This window comes from Phoenix dactylifera, chromosome 6 (assembly GCF_009389715.1).
Source record: "Phoenix dactylifera cultivar Barhee BC4 chromosome 6, palm_55x_up_171113_PBpolish2nd_filt_p, whole genome shotgun sequence".
NCBI classification, from domain to species: Eukaryota; Viridiplantae; Streptophyta; class Magnoliopsida; order Arecales; family Arecaceae; genus Phoenix; species Phoenix dactylifera.
Genome location: NC_052397.1, coordinates 1,477,916 through 1,501,604, shown reverse-complemented (window position 1 = coordinate 1,501,604; position 23,689 = coordinate 1,477,916). Strand labels below are relative to the sequence as shown.

Sequence of the window (23,689 nt, the reverse complement as noted above, 5' to 3'; positions counted from 1 at the left end):
ATCTTCATCTACCGATCCTATCATGATTTATTAATACTGAAGAATGTATGGATGAGATTTTATCGCAATGCTTGCCATGGATGAGGCAAGAAGCAGAGCCGGATAACAGAGCACCAAAATTTCTCATGAACGGTTGCATGATAGGATCAGGTGGCATCCAGGTGCCGAGCTCTAACTCAGTAAGGTGTAGTCTCATCATGAAGATTGCCCGGAAGGAACAACCACTGAAAATTTATTGAACAAAACCTGGGAGCCTGTGGATCAACTGCAACATTTTGGAACCACTGACACCAAATTAACCAACGTAATTGCCATTTAAGGTATGGAATCATGTGGCCATTTGAAGCGCACCATGGTATCTTTCTGTATATCGAAAATTGATAACCCTCCTTTCATCAATCAACAGGGCACTTCATTAGTGTGTTGTTGATGGCACAAAAGCCTAAACCCGAAGATGCCTAAAGAGCTTGAATCATTCTACAGAGAAAAGCAAGCCATCAACTTTAGTTCCACTCATTCAAGAATTTCTTCCATTGCCAAGCAATCATCCAGCCACAAAACGGGGGCAGGAACCACAGATATCAGATGCCCTTAGTTGGCAGTATCAGCGGACGCTGCCGAGTCAGCTGAGGTGGAAGTTGCAGTTGCATCCCTTGGGCATTGAGATACATAAGGCTTCAGCTGCACCAGTTTATATAGAAAAAATTAGAAAAAAAAATGGAAAAGATGAAGAGCGATAATTCAAAAGTTTTTTTGTCATAGGTTTAGCTGATTGTCACCAGTGCAGGTACAAGCTGAAGATGCTTTTACAAAATTTGTTTTACAAATGATATAAACTTCTGTATTTGCTTTCTAGCCGTATATATTCAACAGGTAACTATAGTATGGTTGCATGTAAGTGAATTGTCTCTTTACTGACATTAGTCTTATGTTAAAGGACGAATGTAACTTTAGTTGTGAAAAAAGAGTGGCCCACATGCTGCAACCTGGATTAAGGCCATAATTACCATAGGTTGTACAGTAATTGCAGACTTGCATCGGGCTATCGCTACTCACACTAGCCACTGTTCCTTTATTATACATTCCCTCGGTAACTCTAGTTGCTACGGTCTTATACCCTGAACTTTCATGCAGCTACAACTAAGTACAACCTCTAGCTAGGTGATTTGGCATTTAGAGGGAACAAAAGAGAGAATAGATGGAGGATCAGCTCATTTCCTTGGTAACTCTAGTTGCTACAGCCTTATACCCTGAACTTTCATGCAGCTACATCTGAGGACAACCTCTAGCCAGGTGATTTGGGATTTAGAGAAACGAAAGAGGGAAGAGTTGGAGGATCAGCTCAGAGACAGGCAGGAGAGGATGCCATGGGATCACAATGCTTGGGAGGGAGGGGAAGAGTCAGAAGACTAGAAGAGCATCAATTTGTTTCTTTGTAGAAACAGAAATATACCATTACCAGAAACAATTTAATCAAATACTTGGTGACAATTCAAGAAATGAAAAATGAGTATAGATATTATGGAACCATATAGTAAACGAGTACCACCAAGTGCTATGTTTGTGTTGTTTTAACCCTTGGTTGTGTTATGTATAATTCTAAAAACAAATCATACTTTTCTACCGCAGCTATCTTATCCTGAATTGTAAGCACAAGATCTTGCTCAGTTTCTAAAAATTTAAGATATTAACGTAAAACATAGTAAAAGTTTATGTTTCCTCCAAGTCCCTTTCAACACCTACATGCCTTTAATCTACTTAAAACTGCAAAGTTTGAATTCAAAAGATCAATTTTCACCAAAAAATTCAAAACAACATTAAAAATCTTTTTAGCCTTATATATGCCAATTTTGGTTGAAACCAGTCCATTCCGGCCAATATCTTTGTAGCTGGTAGAAACTTCCCGCTGAAACTAACAGTATAACTCAAGCAGGTTGGGACCAGTACTGTTTCAGATAGAACTTCAGAACTGGACATTGAATTAGTGTTATTGAACTACATTTAATCGTACTGCAAGGTACTATGCTATTTTGTTGGTACCTTACAATGTGTGTGTATGTATGTATATATGTATGTAGGTATGTATGTATGTATGTATAATAAACTAGTATGGCATGTCATGCTTTAGTCATATGCCATATCGAGTGTGTATTAAGATACATCATCACATATTATATACTATATGGCACAAGATAACAGTATATGACCACAAAAAAACAATACGTTATATTGAAAAGCCATATAATTACAAAAGGAAATCCATAGTATAGCACACAAATTAGCTTTTCTATAATAACCAACAAGTAATTTTTCTTTTCCCAACATGATCACTTGATCAGATACTTAATTAAAAATCAGATTACAGGCATCAACAAATGCTAATGCCATTATGAGTTATGATGCTAGAAAGGTAGAGGTTACCTTAAAGTCAGTCAAATCTGGGACCACATAACGCGGCAACTTTTCATCCATCACAACATACCCACCTGTTCAAATGATTGACTTCAAACAATCAAAATCACATTTTGCTAAATTTGACTCCAAATCAGACTTTGTCACAAACAAAGTTAGTGATTAGAGAAAGGAAAATAGTCTTAAAAAACATTTATGCTAAAATCTTACAGCTAGAGGTGCAATTGGGCCGAGCAGCTCCCGAGTTGCTCGAGCTTGACTTGGGTCCAAGCCCAGCTCGACTATTACTGAGCTCGAGTAGCTCGAATAATTTTTTAAGTTAAGCTCGAATAGCAAAACTCAACTCATAGGCTCGCAAGCCTAGTTGAGTATATATCTTTTTTAATAATATTAGATTTTATTTATACGATATTATTAATTTAATATTCTAATATAATATTATATATATATATATATATATTATCGGGCCTAACTCCTAACTTTTAACCATATTTTTTTAATTATGACGAAGGCTCAAATTCGAGCTCGAGCATGGCTCGGTTGATATTCGAGTCAAGTCGAGTCAATCTCAAGTTTTTTTTTTTTTTTTATCAAGTCAAGCTTAATTTGGACATTAAGGCTCCATAGATCTCGAGACGAGTTTCACGCCCAAGTGTTTTGAATCGAATTGAGCTTGAGCCTCTAGCTACTCGGCTCTGCTCGATTACACCCCTACTCACAACACCACTTAGCTTTAACTTTTACCAATAGGGCCAATTCCATTACTTGGGACCGGTATTGTTCATCAATTTTTAACCAACTCTCGACTTGGCTTTCACTATCTATGGAACTGGCGTGAAATTATTTGGCCTAACCAATTTTTTAGCAGATAGGAATGCAATGAATACTCGAAAACCAATGATCAAAAATACTACTAGATTTCTTTACAACATTACTTTGAAGGCATTCATGTTTGTTTACATACAAATTACATGGCACTGTTCCTCAATTTCCCCACAAGTTTGAGTAAATAAAGAGTGGGAATGAAGTCAGAAGATAGTGGTAACCTTTACGAGTGTGGAAACCAGTGGGCTTGCAATTCTTTCCCTTGTAATAGTCTCGAGGCCCTCTTTTCGAAGATAATATATTTAGTGATGAAGTTCGTTTCCTCCGCATAGCCCTCCCTAACCCTATGATCAATCCCAACGGCATTTTCTGATCCTCCTCCAACCAAAAGAAAAACACGACACAATTTTAGACATAAGAAAAAATTATGTAGTGGCAATAAATAGCATTAATGTAATATCAGTTTCTATATGAAACAAACTCAGAAGTTAATCCATGCAGGTAATAATGAATGCCAAATAGCAAAAAACACTTCATTGATAAACAGTAAGACTCGAGAACCAAGATGAACAGATACAGCTGTCAACCAACAAAAATGAAGAACGTAAAAAAAATTGAATGGCACATTGCTACTAAAATGTTTCACAAGGTTATGCTGAAGCAGAGTGCTTTTGTGGTCAAAACAAACTCTTGGTTGTTCTTTTTGTGCACGATGTGTCAAATCTTGGGCGCAAAAAAATAAAACTTAGTCCACATTTTTAATAAAATAAATGCAAAAGATGGTATGACCATCAAAATTCATTAACATCATGAACAGATTATATCAAAAGGGCAGCATAAAAAGGCCAAACAGGAAAAAGAAAAAGGGAAGGGGGTGGTGTGGAGAAATTATGAAGGTGGGGAAACAAACATGTTACAGCCGCTGTAACAGAGTTACATTGGACAAAAACCCTGAATTCTTCACCACCTTAATTATCTTGCCCTGCCCTTTTCCCTTAAGACTCGAGATCCACAAAGTGGTGGCCACTTCGTTAAAATTGACTTAAAGAAGGCATATAACTATGTGGAATTAGACTATCTTATCTCTGGTAGATGAATTTGGTTCTGGAGTCGCATCAGATTAGCTCATATTTTACTATTAATTAATAAAATTCTCCTAGTTTCTTTCAGATTTTGATGAAACTCATGACAAGGCCATCCATTCTCTTCTTCGTGTTTAAATTCCGAAGATGCCATGGTTCGAACAATGAACCAGGTAAGGGTTTTGCTAGTAGATTATTTAGGCTATGTTACAAAATGCAGATAATATGATTAATTTTTGCTGTCCATTAGTTGATGAAGGAATTTTTAAATATCTACCTGAAGCTATATGGGGCCAAAAGGGAAAATGATGCAAAACTAATTAATTGGAGTTAGTACAGCATTATGGAACTTATCATGGGCTAACTCATGATGCTGAAAAATTAAAGAACAGGAGTAGTTATAATTCCAGAATTAAGAAGTTCACACATAGTTTTGGCTATGTATAAAAAACGCTGCCTCCGTGGGGAACTCATGTCCTGATTACCACTATCCTATTCGCAGGTGCTACTTTTTCCTAATTGATTATGCCGGTATCAAGATTCCTAACTCCATGAAGGTTTTTTGTTTAAAGAAAAGAAAAGGAAGAAAAAGAAAAACGTTATCTTACTCGATATCAAAGAAGTGGTGGTGGAAGTTGTAAGTAGATGAAACATCCGTGAAGGCACAACATTGGCCATAAGGGAATGTAAATTGGCAAAATCAAGGTGGATTCTGGTGCAAGGAAAGGAATTTTCTACAACAAAGAAATCATCAACGCAAGAACTCGCTCCATCGGGAAATAGCCCGAAGGGCGGTGGGCCGCGACGACTAAGGTCGGGATGAGGGCCAGGCATAATAAGGGTTAGGGTTCCGGCGTGAAGAGGGTTAGGGTTGGCGCTTCGGCGGCGATGTTTCGCCGGAGTCCGACTTCGAAGGGAATAGGAAAGAAGTAGAAGGGGAAAAGGAGAGGGGGGGAGACTCACCGGAATCGGAGGAGGGATCGATCGGAAGCGTTGGCACGGGATCGGAGAGATGATGGGAGCGCCGGGTTTTGGAGGTTCTTGTTTTTTTTCTTCAAGGAAAGAAAAGAAAGAAGGGTCTGGAAGTTAAAAACGATGCGACTCATTATCAAACTTTTAACTTAGAAAAGGTTTTTTTTGAGAAAAAAAAAGAAGCTTGTATCAATTGGATTTTTTTGTATATTTTCTTTTTGTTTTGATCTTTTTAAAAAGTATCATGAAACGCATTTCTCTCTTAAAAAGCATGATGAAAGGCTTGAGCCAGAAAAGCCAATTGGTTCGAAAGGCTTTATTAGGACTCAATTGGTTCGAAAAATATTTTTTTACTAAAATATTTTCTAAAAATATAAATAATATTCGAAAGAAAAATATTGCATGTTTGATTCATTATGAAAAAATAGTGTGCTTTCTTGAAAAAATTATATAAAATACTTATCATATTTTTAATAAAAAAATTATTCTATTTTATCTTAAAAAAATATTTGAAAAAAATAATTTTCAGCTAATAAATATTAAACCTTTTCGTATCTCATATAACTTTTTTTAAATATAATAATTTTATTCTCATGAAAAAACTACTTTATTTTTTTTTTTTTTGTTGATCATGCTTTTTCTTCTTCTTCTCCCGCAAATCAAATAAATTCTAAATGAAAATAAATCGACTTGAAAAATTAGCCGCTTTTGGTTTTCTAATGCCTTGTGTAATATTTTTTTTGTTTTTTTCACCTCTCCCTAGACTGTTAGCCTCTTTTGGTTTTAGAATGCGTTGGGTAATGCGGTTGCTTTTCCATTACCTTTAATCATTGGTATTTGACTAATATGAGCTCTTTTTCTTGAGGAGACATCTTTCCCATGTCCTCGACGACTACAAGTTTTGTCACCATTTTCTTGAGAAGAAAAAAGAGTTGCAAGTTGCTCGAACTTTGAAAAATAGAATAGCTTATAGACTCTTCTTAATTCTTATAAAATAAAAAAAATTGCATTATATCAGTTTTTCTCAATTATAACGACACGTAAGATCATTAACATAGCAACATTACAGATGATTTGTCATAAAAAATGCATGCTTCTGTCAACATTTTAGTAGATAATTAGCTCATTTGTTATGTTGGTGCAACTGCAGGCAACTAATGACAGTGCTAAGTGGATATTCATATTATATTTCTATCAAATTGTGCTTATGAATGGAGACAAACATTATCCATGTTACTAATCTTAAGACAGCATAAACACTACTGAAACATATATAATTGCATCCCTCTCCTCAACACAAGTATTGCAATGTTCTTCCAAGTTTAAATCCTAAAATTTGCATGCCCATCATTTTTCCTAAAGACTAAACATGCAAGTTTTTCCGAAGAGATCGCGAAAAGTGTGATGCCTAAGAGAATTTCAACCAAAAAAAAACATAGAGAGAGGGAGAGAGAGATTATTGAGAAGTGGGAGTCTAATGGTGATTATCATGATAATAGTTTATAATTTAGAGATCATATTTCCTCAACTTGACTAGGGCATATAGGATTAAGATATAATATCTTAAAGAAATAAGATGGTTGAATGAGGTCCAATTTGGCACATATCTTTACAAATTGGTTGTTGAATTCTAAAATTTAGAGCAAAATCATACTCATTTTCATGTAAATAGTTTCTTTGCACTTGACAGATATTGAAACATATTAGACCATGCTTATAGAAATTGATTGACATATCTAATATTTGTTGCGATCTAATTATTCTTCACAAGCTAGCATATCGATCGACAGATTCTTCATGGGCATGGCATGTGCACTATGCTAGTATGCAATTACAGATAAAAAGACTATTCCCCCTTCAAGTCCATGATGTACATCCAATTTAATCTCTTGTGACAATCTTGAGCTGTCCTTTATATTTTTTTTTTCCCCTCTCTCTCTCTCTTTACATGGATTAGATTCAAGCTCATTTCCTACATCTAGTTTACCCAACTCACCCTCCCTTTTTACCTGCATGGCAATTTAGCTGTTGCAAGAGCCTGCCACCATCCTCAGCCCCACATTCAAAAAGCTATTATAGTTGAGCCTTCATAGATTCTAAGAAAGCCTAAACTTGAACCCAACCACGCACCTGAACGATGCCTGAGCATGCCACACTTGCACCTCATCATGCTCCTGAGCCATGTCCTGGTCTCACCAAAAAAACTCAAACTTATTGTGCCACCAAGATCATAAAAGCATCAGAAAATTCTTCGACTTCGAATGCCCTGCATTTCTAAATTGACTCAAGCAGTGAATTACAAATTGGAGTTGGCGTCGCAAAGGATTCATTCATATAAATAGATTTGGAATAGCTTCATGTACATGAAAACAAAGCCAATCTGACATCAACTTTCTGTGCCCCAAAAGCTGCCAAACCAGAACAGACCTTCTTCCTCAACAAACTCCTCCCACATCTTCTCAGATTCCAAGAAAGAACTCCTATCACCAACCCAACTCTTCCCTTCAATAATAACATCATTCACTCCTTGAACTCCTAATGCCTCTCCTCTCTCCAAGTCGTCGCTCTCTCCAATCACATATTCATATTTCTTCAGTCTCTTTCGGAGCTTTCGCAGCACGATCTTCTTCGACTTCACTGCCATTCTCTGCGGTAATCTGATGAAGAGGAACACCGTGATTTGGAGGAGCAAACAAGGGCAGCAACAGCATACCACCATGCAATCCACAGCGAATAGGCTGCAGTCTTCCAGGGTGTCGGACATTGGTTCTGGGAGATTGAAGGAGAGCAAGAAAAGAGAAAGAGGAAGAGAGGAGGGGATTGATGGAAAGCAATTGCTTAAAAAGTGTTAAGGTGGTGCAACAAGGAACACAACTTGTTGAAGCATAATGGCTTGTCGTGGAAGTGACTTAAGAGAGAGAAGCACGGCTTCAAGCATTGCTTTATTTGAAGAAAAAAAAGGTATTGCTTTATTTGACTCTTTTAAGCCAACCTGTTTGTCATCTGGAATGTTGGGTGTGGACATCACTAATAGATCCCAAAAAGAAAGAAAAAAAAAATAATGAGTGTGGATAATATAAATATGAGGAATGTTTCCTTAAGCTTCAAAGATGTCATTAACGGTTTAGTTTAACTAATAGATCAAAGAAGACATGAGATCGTACTAAGCTAACCATTAGATTTGAGTTTGCAAAAAACAAGATTTCCTCTCCACATTTTGACATGCTTGGTGTAAACTTATGCTGTCAAATTTGATAATGAAAGGTCATGCCGACCGTGGCGTTGTTGCGCAGGACTGCAAGAGCTCTATGGGGTGATCTTGGGTGAGTTAGGCCAAGTAAATATAAACCTAGCACAATCCAACTAATAAAATACCTAACTTTAATGTAATCTGACCTGAAAATGAACCCACTTGCCCAGTAACTAGTGTAATCAGGTCAGGTTGGCAACCTGCGAAATATGGTGTTAGCATCAGGTGGGAATCCCAACCACAACAATCATGGCTAGGTCCGAGTAATTGGTTTTGGCTTTCTTGCTAAAGGGACTTGGTTGCAGTGGCAAAAACAGCAATTGATGTTATGTGACTTCTAATGAAGGATCCATGTTGATGATGGGTCACTGAAGTGCATTACTGGACACAACAAATGTCAAATGAGGGATGATTGCAGGAATCTCAGAAATGAGACTTTAGGCTCGCAGGCTAGCAATAATCATGCAAGGAAGACAAACATGCAGGCTAGATATCCAACAATTGTAGTCAATAAAAAAGAACATCGAACCCAAAAGCTATGTCGGCGATTTATACGTTCGCATGTGAACTTGAAATCAAGTCTCCAGAAATTTATGAAAGCAAGTTGATGACAGGATGGATCTTTACTGTTATGCACTTTGAGATCTTGAGAAGGAGAAAAAATGATTATTTGAAGCCACATTCATATTTTGAGGCAACGATCAAGTTCTCAAGCAGAACATGAATTGCAGAAATAATATCAAGTAAAACAGGAGTGCGGTGACAGGTCTTATTGTAACAAGTGAAAATTCTCAAAAGTCTTGCAAGGAGTGAATGCCAAATGAAAATGATGATGTTATCAAAAGATGCTAGAGAAACTAATTGTTAAAGGGATCTTTTTTGCATAAACGTCATTCAAACTTTTGATAAAACACTAAATTTCACTTAAGCCTCTGATATTGCTGAAAATTCTCATGCCGCCAAAGTTGGAACTGTTTTACTGAAACACCAAGGGCTCAGTAAAGTCATAAGCTCCCAATCATACTCCACCGTAGCAGTCCGTACCAGCCGGTACAGGTCGGTATGTACCGGTCCGTCCTAGGACCGGTACCGGATCAGTGTGGAATCCGGTACCGATAACTTATCATTGGAGAACCGATATGGAACCAGTATATACCGGTCCGGACTGCCACCGATACGCCAACCGGTACCGGTATGACAGACCTTGATCCCAACACTATTATTCAGTTCAAGTTCTGGCAACTGCAGTTTGTAATACTTCAACTTTCAGAATGACAGTATAAAGAATTGAAGGAGAACAAATTACATATAGAATCATTAATAGTGCCTGGCTGTATGAAAAATTCAAAACCCAAAAATTCGTTTCACTATAGAAAGAATAGGGAACAAATCCATAAGGCATCCATCTCCGTTTCTGTATAAAAGAATAACTACACAAAAAGAGAAAAGGGGGGAAAAAGGTCACACCGTGAAGGCCAAAGAGTAACCTATTTACAACTCCGATCGACTCTTCCAACTAGCTTGGCTGAAACTAGTTTGGCTGAAATCAGTGCTGTAATCCGGGCTTCCAAATGCCATCCGCCGAAATAGTCTGATTTCTGATGATTGTGGCGCATTGAAGAGTTCGCTTTGACCCGGTTTCAGACCATTGCTAAGGTCAATGTCGGCTAAGCTATCAAGAACTCTCACCACCTGAGAGATAAGACTAGATTAAAATAGCATGAAGAAAATTGATGAAGTTCTTTTCGCAATGAGATTTTTTTTCTTCTGTTGTTTACCTTACTCATTCGAGGCCTCATTGCTGCCGAATGACGGACACATGCTGCTGCTGCTTCAATCATACGAAACATCTCAATTTGGTTATAGTTATTTCCAAGCCTAGGATCGGATAATTCTTCAAACTCTCCCGTTTCAAGTGCATGGCTAAGCAACGGTCGTGCCTGGAATATCAAGTTTGCAGTTAATTAAGCCAGAGATTATCATTTTGAAAAATGATATAACAAAGCACAAGTTAGAGAATCTGATGAAAGTAGATTACTATCCAAGTAATCCACAGTGGAAATGAAAAATAACATGTTTGGGCAGGACAATCGATGAGCAGTATTTCCGTTGGAGTGGAGAATAGGTGTCAGATTTTTCACATGATGTGCTTCCACAGATTTGTTCAGTTTACAAGATCCCGACCATATTGTCTAGTAGTTTACTCAAAAACTTTGTTGCTTAGGAAGACAAAAGATATTTAAAAAAAAAACTTTATCCATGCAAAATTTATGATGTTACATAGCTAAAAGCCTAAAAACACTGCAGTGCTCTCACGCAGGAGGTGGAGCCTGAGCTATAGGTGTCAGGTTTCAAACCAGTGATATGGTTTTCGTTGTCCAATACATACAAAATGTCCAATCTCGATCATACACAGGAGAAAAGTCTATTCATTCTCTATTATGAGCTCCATCTCAAAGAAGGACACCGTTACATCAGATAAGCTGCCTTACTTGATAGTATTTCACATCTCAAACTCCAAATCGTACTCTTTTTTTTTATTACATGGCCATAAGTCATAACTCATAAGGTTAGTTCATAATTGTGATAAGTTCATTAGGCCCAGCTTCATTCCTCAACAGCTAACCATGTGGTGGTATCCGCAACTTAACCAGTTAACAATGAAGCTGAAAAAAAGCATTGTTTGGCTTTTTCTCAATTAACTATACCTTTTTGCTGAGATGAACAAATGTTGTTTGGTTAGAAAAAGCATGGGTTAAGTGATTAAGCGCCACTTTTTGGGTTATATGGACAAAGAAAAGGTAGCAAGAAAGAAAGGTTAAAGGTGAGAGAAGGTAAAACAAAGAAAAAATGAGGAGAGAGGGCTTACTAGATGGTTAAAGTTATTTCTCCTACCCTCTAAAATATCTTTAAAAAGGTTATCTAGGTAAGCAGGCATTGAGCTTAACCACCCAAAAAGTAGTGGTGTTTGGTTAGCTAAATGGATAACCATTAACTGGTGGTTATCCAGGAACAAAACTGGCCTCAGTGACCTCATGGCCAATGAAACACGATATGAAATATGGACATATGATGATATAAATAAGCTGATACAGTAAATCTTGAAAAAATATGCTACAAAATGGATGGGGTAGAACAATATATAAATATATATTTCTGGATATGTGTGTGTGTGTGTGTGTGTGAAAAAAACATCCATAAAGCATAATGATTAATCATAATACATGTCCATATTTCATACAATAACATTAATATCGACAAAATGCATCACTTAGTCCTCACTTGAATATAGAGACAAAAATCTGTATTCTGTACCACAATGTAACATCACAAGCTCTAAAATTAATCATCCATCATTGAAAGGTCAACATTCATCAAATAAAAAGAAAGCCCTCACCCTTATCCCCAAATGTATCAGAAAAATATCCCAAGTGCTTCCAGTAAGTAACTAGAATCTTTTCATTTAATTTTTTAAAATAAGATAAACTAAGTATGCAACATATCTTCGAAGTCACTATCTAATATATGTGAACTGGAAGTTGGCATGGCATGCAATTTGAAGGATCTGTACTTGTTTGTATATGTGGCGGCAGAGTAGATGCCTGTCTATAAAATAGTAGGAACTTCGAATTGAAAGTTCTTAGATAAGTTTGGGCTAGGATCCAACGTTTCCTAAAACATTAGACATGTAAGACAGTTGAGACTGAGAGACGTGTGTGGAAAAGCCTTTCAGTGAGGACCTAGGGATAAAAAATGTCTAAAGAGTTCAGAAGCTGATACATAATGGTTATGCATAGCCAACTGTGTGTAGAAAGGAAAAAAGATATTTTTAAAAAAAATCATCTGCATGTGCCTCCTAAATTAGGGGGTTTGAGAAAAGGTGATCCTCATTCTCATTATGACTGGATGTTGACATTACAAAAGTTTTTGTTCACCATCTATTAAGCATTTTGTATTTGTAGAAGAGGAATTAATCTTCAATATGGCGAGCAATAATCATGAAGCTATAACACATAGATGATGCTCAACAAAAATATCTACCAACTCAAGCATCAAAGAGGCTAGAACACTAATGAAGCAATCTGAACAGCTCATGCCTATTTTCAAATCTTCTGAAAAAATAATTGGCCATTAAAAGATTGCAACCTATCACATATTTCTAGAGCGTAGCAGTATAGTCTCCAAAACAAGGAGATCGATGCTTTCATGGTCCAGTAATATCTCCCATTGTTCTTGTTGAATTGAACTTGCTGTCAAAAGAACTTGGTATTACGGGGACCATGAGGCAAACTCTTTTCAGTTTTTGGTGCCAAGGAAACAATATGTCAGTCTAATCAGACAAGAATCCTGCTGCTTTCTGCTTTTACTGACATTTTGAAATCCACATCACATCAGTTTAATGTCATCTCTCAAACTAATAGAATTTATGAAATTTCTTCTAGGTCCGAGGAAGAGATTTATCCAACATGAGCTTGCTGACCTGCTGAAACTTTGTAGTGCAAATCTTTCAAAGGGTAACACTGTGAAGAACTAAAAAAATCAAATTATATCTAAGTGAAAGACCGACACTTGTTTGACAGAATAAGACATAAATGGTGAGAGAGAGGCAGGGGAATGAGGGACAAAAGACATATTAATTAATGCTAGATCACATTAATTAGGATCAAATCACAAATAAAACTTATGTGCAAACATATTGAAAATATGATTGTATTGAGTATATGGATTTCAAGGGATCATGAAGCCACGGCACAAGGCAACATGACTTCAGTCCAGTGGTTGGCAGCTGTCTCCCAAGAGCTTGTCAAGCAAAAGGCCTAGGGTTCAAACGTTAGCCGTGGCATTGCCACCATATTTCTCGAAAATGAAGCCGCAGCACAATGTGTTGATACAATATGGTATGATAATGTCAATACTTTTTAACCACACTCTCAATAAGAAATCCAGCATGAAGTTTTAATTCCATCTTCTTTCAGTGCCTTGATATAAGCTAAAGATATCAAACATGTATTCTAAATTCAATCAGATGACAAAACCTGGCTTGCTCACTCAAAGCATATTCCTAGATACATCTGAAAATTGCATGCTTCCTTGTAAAATGTGAATTATCTATATTAAAACCCCAGCTGTTTTGAGCTACTGTAATGAATTTGCAAGAGGAATGGGACACCATTATAGCTTACCCACTCAACAAGGCTCTCATCACCCAAGGGCTGTGATGAATCAACAGGCTTTCGTCCAGTAATAAGCTCAAGGAGCACAACCCCAAAAGAATAAACATCAGATTTCTCAGTCAACTTGCCAGATGATGCATACTCTGGAGCCAAATATCTGCAATGACAAAATCAATTCAGTTTGTCCTAAGCCAAAAGCATCATAGAATTCAGATCAAACCTTTATGAGGCCCTATATCCATCACATATAGAAAACACCATTGTATGTGGTTCACCTACCCAAATGTTCCCATTACACGTGTAGTAACATGTGTACAAGCGTCCAGAGCTAACCTTGCAAGCCCAAAGTCAGAAACCTAAGTCATAAATATGAGTTAATCACAAGGCTAACAAAAGTATGGTGGGTATCGAGAATATATTTCACATATCCCAGTTATATTGAGGCTACCTGAGCTTCAAAGTTGTTATCCAATAGAATATTCGAGGACTTTATATCTCTATGAATTATTCGTGGATGGCCTGACAAAAAAACAATAAAAAGAGCAAGAGAAATAAACAAGTGACCGAGGAAAATAAATGTGTATATTCTTGATGGCAAATATGTTGAAAGCACATAGAGGGAAATTTTACAATCTTCATGCAGGTATGCTATTCCACGAGCTGCACCAGCTGCAACCTTAACCCTGGTTGCCCAATCCACAACTGGCCTTCCTTCCCCTGCAAATGCAAATTCATAATCAACAAAAGCGCTTCACATAATTTGAAAACTGACAATTCCATCACTCTCAAACAAGGATCAGTTACTTTTGTAAAAGGAGTACACTGAAAGGGCTGTATCTTACCATGAAGATGATAATGAAGTGTATTGTTAGGCACATAATCATAGACAAGTAATCTTTGGTTCTCTGCGATGCAGTACCCTACAAGTGAAACCAAATGGCGGTGGTGCACGCGGCTGATAATCTCAACTTCAGCCTTGAACTCACGCTCACCCTGTCCCCCACCAACTTTGAGTTGTTTCACAGCCACTTCTCTTCCATCTGGTAAGCATCCTTTGTAAACACAACCAAATCCACCCTCGCCTAAAATATTCTGACTTGAGAAGCCATTGGTTATCTCATATAGTTCTTTATATGTGAACCATGATTTTGAATTGCCCAACCCTGCTTCAGATGGTGAATTCATGTACACTCCTTGACTTCCAGTACTATGGTGAGATACTAGAGGAGCTGATGGGGATCTTGGATAGGATGAATCTACAAAGAAAAAAGTAAGCATTGTTAACTAAATGACCATAATGGCATAATAATACATATAAATATTTCTTGGTAATTTTTTTAACAATACTATGAGCATTTCTTCATGAGAAGGATTGTGACTCACAAATAAATTATAGAACAACGGTCAAACAAAATGCTAAAAAATGACTTAGGAAAGTTTTAGGTGTTACCTGACATTTGTGAAGATGCAAACTGTGAGGGTAGGAAAAGGCCTGAATTATATCCACCATCCCGCTTTTTACGCTTCCTCATGAACCACAAAGCTACTCCTACTAAACTAAGCATCACAATAGCTGATACCACAGCAATAGGTATTGCAGTACTGGCCTTAATCCCACCACCTCCTCCGGAGCTGCCGCCCCCATTTGATAAATCTGAACTCGGATTGGATGACTTGTTGGGACTTGGGATAATTGGAGCGGCTGGATTCTCTGGAGTGGTGGGAGAGGGTAAGGGTAGACGACCAGCAGGAGCAGGAATGGAGGGTGAAGCTGGGGCAGATGGAATTGCACCACTTGAATTGTTAGGAGGAGGAGAAGGGGTAGAAGGAGTGGAAGGTGGCGGGCTTTTCGGTGGTGGTGCTGATGGATCAGAAGGAGGAGGTGAATTCTTGGGTGGTTTACCCGATGATGGTGGTGGAGATAAATCTGATGGTGGCGGGGAGGGGGAAGATGGTGGAGGTGAATTAGGAGTTTGTGGAGGTGATGAGGGCACGGAAGTTTGTGGAGGGGAAGGTGCAGGAGGCGGCGGCGGAGATAATGTTGGAGGTGAGGGAGAAGTAGGTGAAGGCGACGACACTATTTGTGGTGGCGGAGGAGATAATTTTGGAGGTGAGGGAGAAGCAGAAGGTGGAGGCGACGACACTATCGGTGGCGGCGGAGAAGTGGAGATGGTTGGAGGGGAAGCGGGTGGGGATGGTGAGGATGAAGGTGGTGGTGGGGAAGATGGAATAGATGGAGGCGGGGAAGGGGGAGGGGCAGTGGAACCGGTGAGAGGGGAAGTAGGCGGAGGCGGCGCATTCGATGATGTCGGTGGATCAGAGGTGGCATCAGGTAGAGTTTTGGGTGGTGGAGAACTAGCGGAAGGAGGAGAAGTGGAAGAAGGTGGTGGTGGAGCAGAGGCAGATGTAAATGGTGGGAGCACTGATGGAGAAAGTGGAGGAATGGAAGCCATAATTCCACCAAGTTTCAGCCCCTCCTTCCTCCCCTTGAACTAAGATCCCAAGGGATCCATAAACCCTTTTAAAGAACTCAAGACACCATGGCCCAAATCAAAATTCTCTCATTTTACAAACAAAGAAACTCCAAAGCTCCCTCCCTTTTCACAAGATCTCAAGATCAGAAGCACCCACAGATCCTCGACATTTTATGGCACCGAATCGAACTTCTAAATACACCTTTCTTTGTAAATATAATCCAAATCGGTGGAAAAATCAAAAAAATCTAAAAGCCCCCCTAAAAAACCCTCACTTTTTCCCAGAAAGGACCAGTCGACAACAGATAAATCTCCTAAATTTGATGAAATCAAACTTTCTATTGGGATCTCAAACTTCCACCTGTTCTTTTCCCTGACTGTAACTCCAAAATCCCGGATTTCAAGAACCCAAAGCTGAAAACTACAACCCAAATCTTCCAACAAAAACTCAGTACCACATTCCAAGACGCAAGATGGCGAACACTTCACCCCAAAAATCTCAACTTTTTGCCGGACAATTCCCCAAGATCCCACCTTTTTCAGAAAATTCACGCCAAAATGGAAACTTTAGAGAGGAACCAAGATCTCAAGAAAGTCTAGGCAGATAAACCCGAAGCTGCCAGCCTGACGGCGACCAAATGCCAATAAAAAAGGTCAAAATTTCAAGAGCTGAAGAAAGGGGACCCACCTCGCTACCTTTTCTCCACCTCCTCTCCCACTCCCTGCTTCCTTCCCTGGGTGCTCTTGACGGGAACGTGGCAACGACTCAATGAGCTTCTGGGTTGTCCAGGGTGAGAGAAGAAAGAAGACTTGCTTACATACCGTGAAGAATAATATCTTCTAAGTAATAAGACATTACCCCTAAGTATCGCTGATCACTTCCGGGCCTCGCGCCTAAATTTTATTTATTTTTAATCAAATTTTAGGCTGGGACTAATTGAAATTTGATTTTTTTTTTTTTTTCTTTTGCTCCAAGTCTGCCTCATGATCAATTCTATTTCTAAGTAATAATAAGATTTACCAAAAAATAAAAATATCTTATAAGTAATAAAAAAAATTAATGATAAGATAATACTTTATAAAAAAATATATATTTTAAATAACGATGTAATACTTAATTTTATTTATTCTAAAAAATAATTAGCCGACAACTTTGCTGAATTTTCAATTAAGTGTAACCATAGAAGAAAGGATTTATCCAAAATGCTTGTTCTTCCTTTGTTTGAAGGAGATGTGGGCTTACCTCCTATACTTTTTCATCCATATTTAAAATACGTAATAGCTTCTGGCTAAATGCCTAACACACTTACAAGTTTCAAATAAGCATATAAATCCTACTACTTTCCTTTTATTTCATTTTATTTTTCTATACTTCCTTGATCAGCTTGCAAATTAAACTCCTAGATCGATATTTCTTGGAAGAAAAATTTTCTTTTTTACTTTTCTACTTGCTGTTGCCATCTGTCGCTACTGAGTTTGGTACTTCAAACTTTTAATTGAAGCTAGTAAAAAAATACTTATGTTAAATTCAATAGTTAAATACGTATAAAAATAGTATTTATTTTTAAATATATTGATCTTTTCAAAATTTATCTCTTAAGCTACTTATATAGCTTGTTCAGATAGATTAGTTGAGTTTAAGATTTATGCAGCTCACTTGTGCTCGATGCAATTAATTTGAAAATATAAATAGATAGATAAATAACATAATTTTAATATTTTCAAAAATCATTTGTATATGTAGATCCATGTGCTTATTTATTAAATACTAAAAAAGATTTACATAAAAAGAAATTTAGCTAGATTGCGGGATAAATATCTCAAACATTAGATCGACATCTAACAACATGAATCGGAACCGACAAGCTGCAATTCAAAAACAATTTTACTTGAAATTAATCGAGCTAGCATGGCTTGGCTAGGTGGATCATAACATGTTTGCAACCCTAGCTAGAAAGGGTTCGTAACCTTTTGGAAAAGGTGTGAGTGGGCCTCAAACTAGGCAAATTCAAGAGGCAATTAGTTCCTTACTTTCTGGACTTTGCTTTCTCTTAAAAAAGGCAGATGGGGTTATGATCGCCTCTCGGTCAACCAATCTCTGTTTTTTAGGCTTAAATTTGTTCAGTTTGTCAAAGCAGCATACACATCCACGTCGAGACTTCTATAAACCGACAATCTAATATTTTAATAATATTTGTATCCTATCTATTATTTTAGAGATCAATGTACAGAGATAAGATTTACTTTTACCTAAAAGATGCATAAAAAAGCTCTAATATCCATCAATTAACACTTCCTTTAAATAGTAACGTGGACTTCGATAGGTCAACGGCCTCACCATCATACTTGAAAGGTATTGCAATGAAGAGAGGCTGCCGACCTGGATACTACATCCGCCCTAGCTTATCAAATGGCCTATAAATCTTGACCCTTTTCTAATTGGTTATGGGTCGGAAACATGTAGATTTCAAGGGCTAATGCTATATAGTGTTTATCGGCTCGTCAAATATATATATATATATAAATATCGATCACTTTATTGATTGGATAAAATTTCGATAATCGAACAATATATCTACCAAGTGCAATAAAACATATCAAGCATCATCGTACAAATAATAGGAATCAGTTCGAGCCAAAGCTTGATCAAGAAAAGATGCAATGCTCGTGAAATCAAATAGATCGATCGAAAGTTTAATCATGTAAACCAACCATAGAGATGTGGATCCATGGATCTTATAGACCTACTCATTGACTATTTTTGAACACGGCAAGTATTGGATCAAGTCAAGTAAATGAATCCAATCATTTCAAACACGAATAAAATTGCTACCACCAGCTATTTTCTTTAATAAGGCAGACGGATAATACATGCCTAGTATGAACATATCCAATAAAATTAGAAAATAAAATATTGCTCAATGTAGTCAAAATAGATAAAAAGTTGGTCCAAAAAATTCTTCTAGAATGCTTCGCGATAAAAGAAGCAATCCAGTCAAACGTACTATTTATACTGTGATGGTGTATCTTTGACAGAAGGGACAGGATCGGACCTACCCCACCAACCTGAATCGATCCGACTCGGATCCAAGTATCTTAGAACAGAAGTAACTTGGCTGAGATGTGAAACCTTCTCCTACTTAACGAACGGAGCTGCAATGGCTCCAAAATGCGTACTTAAAAATAGCTTTCAACGCACTTAATGATTGCTTGTTTCGATGGTGAAAGAATACAAATCCTCTATGGACCATGGACCTAAATAAGTGGACGGTCAGGAGGTAGCGTGTGGGTCCCACAAACTTACGCGTTTTCTCAGGGGCTTGCTTTGTCAGTGGACCAAACGAGCGGTGCGTCCCCACCACCACCTTCCATGTCATTAGAGTTGAAGAATCTATCATTATCTGCAGTAATAAATTATAGGAAATTGTTTGCTATCCTGCCTTTGGTTTTAACAACTCGGAAAAAGAATTGGCCACCTTTTAATCATTAAATCATTCTAAAGACATCGTTCGTTGAATCTTTGTCGTGCATTTCTATCCTATGAAGACAAATACAAATATAGAGTTTGGATTGGAATGGTGTAGCCCTTAGACGAAGAAATTATATTCTAAGAAGTTCGCTGCGTCACGCAATCGCATAGACTCTATTTATGATGCATTCATCTCAAAAAAAAATTATTTTCTATACCGTATGCACTATAAAGCTGTATGCCCATCAATTATGACCGTTCGTTTATGTAAGCTTCATTTATCAAATATGCATCTTAATGCATCTTTATAGAAATGAGTGGTTTGACTGGTCCCATGCATGGCCAGATGGTGCATACAATGTAGAAAATAATTTTTCCATCTTTATAAAAAAATATAAAATATATAAATAAATCTATCTCATTCTATTAGCTTATGTTTTTGGAATAAGTGGTGATTTTAACATGGTATCAGAGCAGAGATCGTGACTTCGAACCTTGTCTTCGTACTCTTTAATCTTATTATCAAAAATTTTACATGTTGGGCTCATCTATTAAAGGAAAGTCCGGCCCATATGTGAGAAAGAGTATAAGAAAATATAAAATATATAAATAAATTTATCTCATCCTATTATTTTAAACTTTTAGGATAAGTGGTGACTTTAACATAGTATTAGAACAGAAATTCTAAGTTCGAACTCGCACTCTTTAACCCCATTATTAAAAAATTTTAAATGTTGGGCTCACCCATTAAAAAAAAAGTCCAGCCCACATATGGAGAGAGGGTGAAAAAATATAAAATATATAAATAAATCTATCTCATTCTATCGGCTGAAGTTTTTGAAATAAGTGGTGATTTTAACAATCTTAATGAAGCTAATTGGTATAGTGCACTGTTTTTTACTCTATTCCACGAGCATAGGGCCTTAGGCTTCAGCTAACTCATATAAGAATGGTGTTGATATAAGATGGTGAAAAATAGCCCCTCTCAATTCTAATAAAAATATAAAAAAGAAAATACAAATGATGGACCATACATCCAAGTTGAAAATCTTCTACAACCAGCTTGACAGAAGTCATTGTGATTCATGACATATAAGATGATAGTTTAAAGGCTATAATTTGTACTTTCTTTTAAAGATTCTCATTTACGTATAAAGTGGTTTTAGATACAAAATAAGTCAAACACATATAGATCCAACCAGAACCAACCTAACTATACTTACCATGCATACTGAATTTAATAGGTTCTGCACGGCAGAATGAAGCCTAGAACTCATCGATTGGACTTGTTCGTGGGAATGTAAAATGATGCATGGACTAGCGTTCGTATTTGCCGGTTGAAAGCTAGTTTGGATGTTTGTCTCCACCAACCTACAGTGAGTCTGCATGTTTTTGGACAACGACGTATGTGGGTGAAGAACGTCCATGCAACGCAGGGACCCCAAATGTCCAAGTTTTTGATTTCTTAACCCCCGTACCAACCGTCAGCACCAGCCCTATTCTAAAATCTTCCGCCGTGATTCACGTAGAACGAAAAGACTCCCCTGTGCCAAACTTTTTGTCCCCTCTCACTTCTTCTTGATATCCAAATAGGTATCATTTCTCCATAACATGAAATATTTACCTGAGAGAAGTCTTGGAAGATATTATAAAGAGTGAATTGCTTCTTCTATTTAAAGCAACCAATGTGCAGTGTGCTCTATATACAAGTTAAGCTCTTTGGTCATGGAAAAAACACTGACCAGATACAGTATAATACAATAGTAGAATCTCATGATTTGGTAGTGCTATCTAAGAATATTGTACATGCTATAATGGACGAGATTATGCATAATTTTGATAATTGTAATAAAGAGAGTGAGAAAGAAAAAAAACTATCCTCATGACATCTCTATATTGTCTAGAAGAACAACATCATGACAACAAATGTGATGATTTATCCAAAAAAATAAGATAATAAATAATCCATATCCGCCGCGTGAATAGCGCTGTATATGCAACATTGATCTGTTTTTCCCCCTCACTCTCTAAAAAGAGAGCAAAGTGAAAGTTGCCTTCACATATTAAGTGAATGCATCAAAGGATGCAAGTTGACTTAAGAAAAAGAATTATAATTTATCTTCAGTATCAGATACGAATTGATTCATGGCGAGCGTCAAAAATAAAATTACTGTTTTTAAAGAATAAAGGAGCTACGTTTTTGGCATTGTTTTAGCACGAATTTTAAAACATATCCCATGTCATATGCAATATTCCTGTATCAAAAAGCTTAAGCAAGAGTGGTGTGGTAGCCACACCGAGCACAATCTAAATCTTGCTTGCTATAAGGACAGATGGCTTATTTTAGGGCTATAGCTCTGTATTTGGCAACTAGATGTTATGGATTTGAACATTTAGGCAAGGGCAGTAGTTTGCGCTCTCTCTCTCTCTCCCCCCCTCTTCAAAGAGTACAGAAAGTCCGTAGTAGATTTACCGTCCTCATTATAATTTTTACTTTCTTGTGACTTGTCAGGATGTACTTACGTTAGAGCTATATGAATTGCCGTTTTCATCAAAAGAAGAAGAAGAAGAAGAAGAAGAAGAAACAAAGAAAGAGTAAGTGCTACTCATCTTCTGACTTACAACACCATCCCTAGTGGCACTTCAGGATTGGTGGAGTGGTGCTGTTTAGCTTTTTATTTATCTCAGAAGTTTGATATAATATAATTACTTTTCATCCATAGAAAATACCAATTGCCTTATTAGTATTCAATGCTATGAATGTTGGAGATAACCATACACGAACAAAAATCTCCTGTGTGAGATCATCTCAAGGTGTTTTCTATTTTTATGATGTATTATAATGTATCTATCTTAAAGTGAAAACCAAGACATTAAAACGGAATAGGGTTTCTCTTAGCAACGGAATTCATTAATTCCATAACTTTAAAAAAACATAAATATTTATCCATCCGTATCTTTTCTTCTTCATTAAGCTGTTCTTCTCTCTTGGTTCATCAATAATACTGATAAATAAATTGGGTCAAAATTCAAGTTTGTGTCGAGAGCAATTTAAAACCATTTTATTGGATTGAGGGTCAAGATTTGGCTATAGATTTGATATAATCAGAATTGGATGATGAAGATCTTGCACCCCTCCTCTTTTCCACCGGCATGATGGGAACAAAAAGATGGATTTTCAAGTAATATATGTTATTTGCATATGTTGTTATGTTTGTTTTTTTTTGTATCGTAACTTTCTATTTCAACATCTTCGCAAATTATAATATCCAATGCCATGATATTTATATTTTAAAAATAAAGCATCTGAAAGATACCTGCTCAAAGATTTATATTGTTCGCCATATATTAGAAAGAGAATAAAGGTGGACTAGATAATATCCGTTCATATTCATTTTTGTATATGAATTTATCCAACAAACATGAATAAAATTTTAAGCATCCGATTAGTATCCGTAACTATATCCATATCCATAATATATATATATATATATATATATATATATATATATATATATATATATATATATGTATGTATGTAAGTATGTATGTATTTGATTTTATTTATAATTTTCTATTTTATTTTATATAGCATCTATAAATTTTTTAAAAAATAAACAACCATACGTACATACTATTCACTTAATTTACTTTTCATTTATTTTTTTTAATTTTATAATTATAAAATTTAATTTCTGATTTATTTTCTTATTTATATCTATATTTTAGTATCTAATTTATATTCATATCTATTTAAAATAAATACGAATATTAGTTTTTGCATCAAACTAATATTTATATTCTATCCGTATTTATATTTATTAAATAAAATGAGTGTGAATATGAATATATTAGTGTTCCATCTTATAATTAATTTTGATATTTAAAAGATTATTATTTTTTTATTTTTATTTCTGTCATTTTTCATTTGCTCCTTGTTTATTTAGCATTTTGTACATCGCCGGCCCAATACTCTTAATTGGATACAATGAAACCGCTTTGAATGCACTCATGCAGTGGCTTGCTAGCTA

The 23,689-nt window shown here is 36.5% G+C and overlaps 3 protein-coding genes across 5 annotated transcripts; all 3 read right to left on the bottom strand.

Annotated features, from left to right (window-relative positions):
* Positions 1 to 285: 285 nt before the first annotated feature.
* Positions 286 to 5,440, bottom strand: LOC103701971 (39S ribosomal protein L41-A, mitochondrial-like). Of its 3 annotated transcripts, none has more exons than XM_008784207.4 (4): positions 5,283 to 5,440; positions 3,459 to 3,606; positions 2,422 to 2,486; positions 286 to 681 (listed from the first exon to the last, which is right to left on the bottom strand). In XM_008784207.4, the coding sequence occupies exons 2-4, from the start codon at positions 3,601 to 3,603 to the stop codon at positions 592 to 594; spliced, it is 300 nt and encodes a 99-aa protein (XP_008782429.1). In that variant the 5' UTR covers positions 3,604 to 3,606; positions 5,283 to 5,440; the 3' UTR covers positions 286 to 591. The 3 variants fall into 3 exon arrangements, with proteins under 3 accessions (XP_008782429.1, XP_008782428.1, XP_008782430.1); XM_008784206.4 differs by having other exon boundaries at positions 3,459 to 3,615; positions 5,283 to 5,418; XM_008784208.4 differs by having other exon boundaries at positions 3,459 to 3,612; positions 5,283 to 5,399.
* Positions 5,441 to 6,426: 986 nt separating this feature from the next.
* On the bottom strand, positions 6,427 to 9,568 carry LOC120110980. The gene has a single exon (XM_039127067.1). The coding sequence runs from the start codon at positions 8,053 to 8,055 to the stop codon at positions 7,678 to 7,680; it is 378 nt and encodes a 125-aa protein (XP_038982995.1). The 5' UTR covers positions 8,056 to 9,568; the 3' UTR covers positions 6,427 to 7,677.
* Positions 9,569 to 9,826: 258 nt separating this feature from the next.
* On the bottom strand, positions 9,827 to 16,994 carry LOC103701972 (proline-rich receptor-like protein kinase PERK8). The gene is made up of 8 exons (XM_026802570.2): positions 15,166 to 16,994; positions 14,558 to 14,971; positions 14,346 to 14,432; positions 14,164 to 14,234; positions 13,995 to 14,071; positions 13,725 to 13,872; positions 10,320 to 10,481; positions 9,827 to 10,233 (listed from the first exon to the last, which is right to left on the bottom strand). The coding sequence occupies exons 1-8, from the start codon at positions 16,166 to 16,168 to the stop codon at positions 10,033 to 10,035; spliced, it is 2,163 nt and encodes a 720-aa protein (XP_026658371.2). The 5' UTR covers positions 16,169 to 16,994; the 3' UTR covers positions 9,827 to 10,032.
* Positions 16,995 to 23,689: the final 6,695 nt, after the last annotated feature.

Excerpts from the sequence above, each read along its gene's own strand:
- LOC103701971 (XM_008784207.4), bottom strand. The coding sequence starts at position 3,603 with ATGCCGTTGGGATTGATCATAGGGTTAGGGAGGGCTATGCGGAGGAAA. Across the intron at positions 2,487-3,458 it reads TGGTTTCCACACTCGTAAAG|GTGGGTATGTTGTGATGGAT; the intron begins GTTACCACTATC and ends TCATTTGAACAG. Across the intron at positions 682-2,421 it reads CAGATTTGACTGACTTTAAG|CTGAAGCCTTATGTATCTCA; the intron begins GTAACCTCTACC and ends AAACTGGTGCAG.
- LOC120110980 (XM_039127067.1), bottom strand. The coding sequence starts at position 8,055 with ATGTCCGACACCCTGGAAGACTGCAGCCTATTCGCTGTGGATTGCATG.
- LOC103701972 (XM_026802570.2), bottom strand. The coding sequence starts at position 16,168 with ATGGCTTCCATTCCTCCACTTTCTCCATCAGTGCTCCCACCATTTACA. Across the intron at positions 13,873-13,994 it reads CGTGTAATGGGAACATTTGG|ATATTTGGCTCCAGAGTATG; the intron begins GTAGGTGAACCA and ends TTGTCATTGCAG. Across the intron at positions 10,482-13,724 it reads ATGAGAGCCTTGTTGAGTGG|GCACGACCGTTGCTTAGCCA; the intron begins GTAAGCTATAAT and ends TTGATATTCCAG.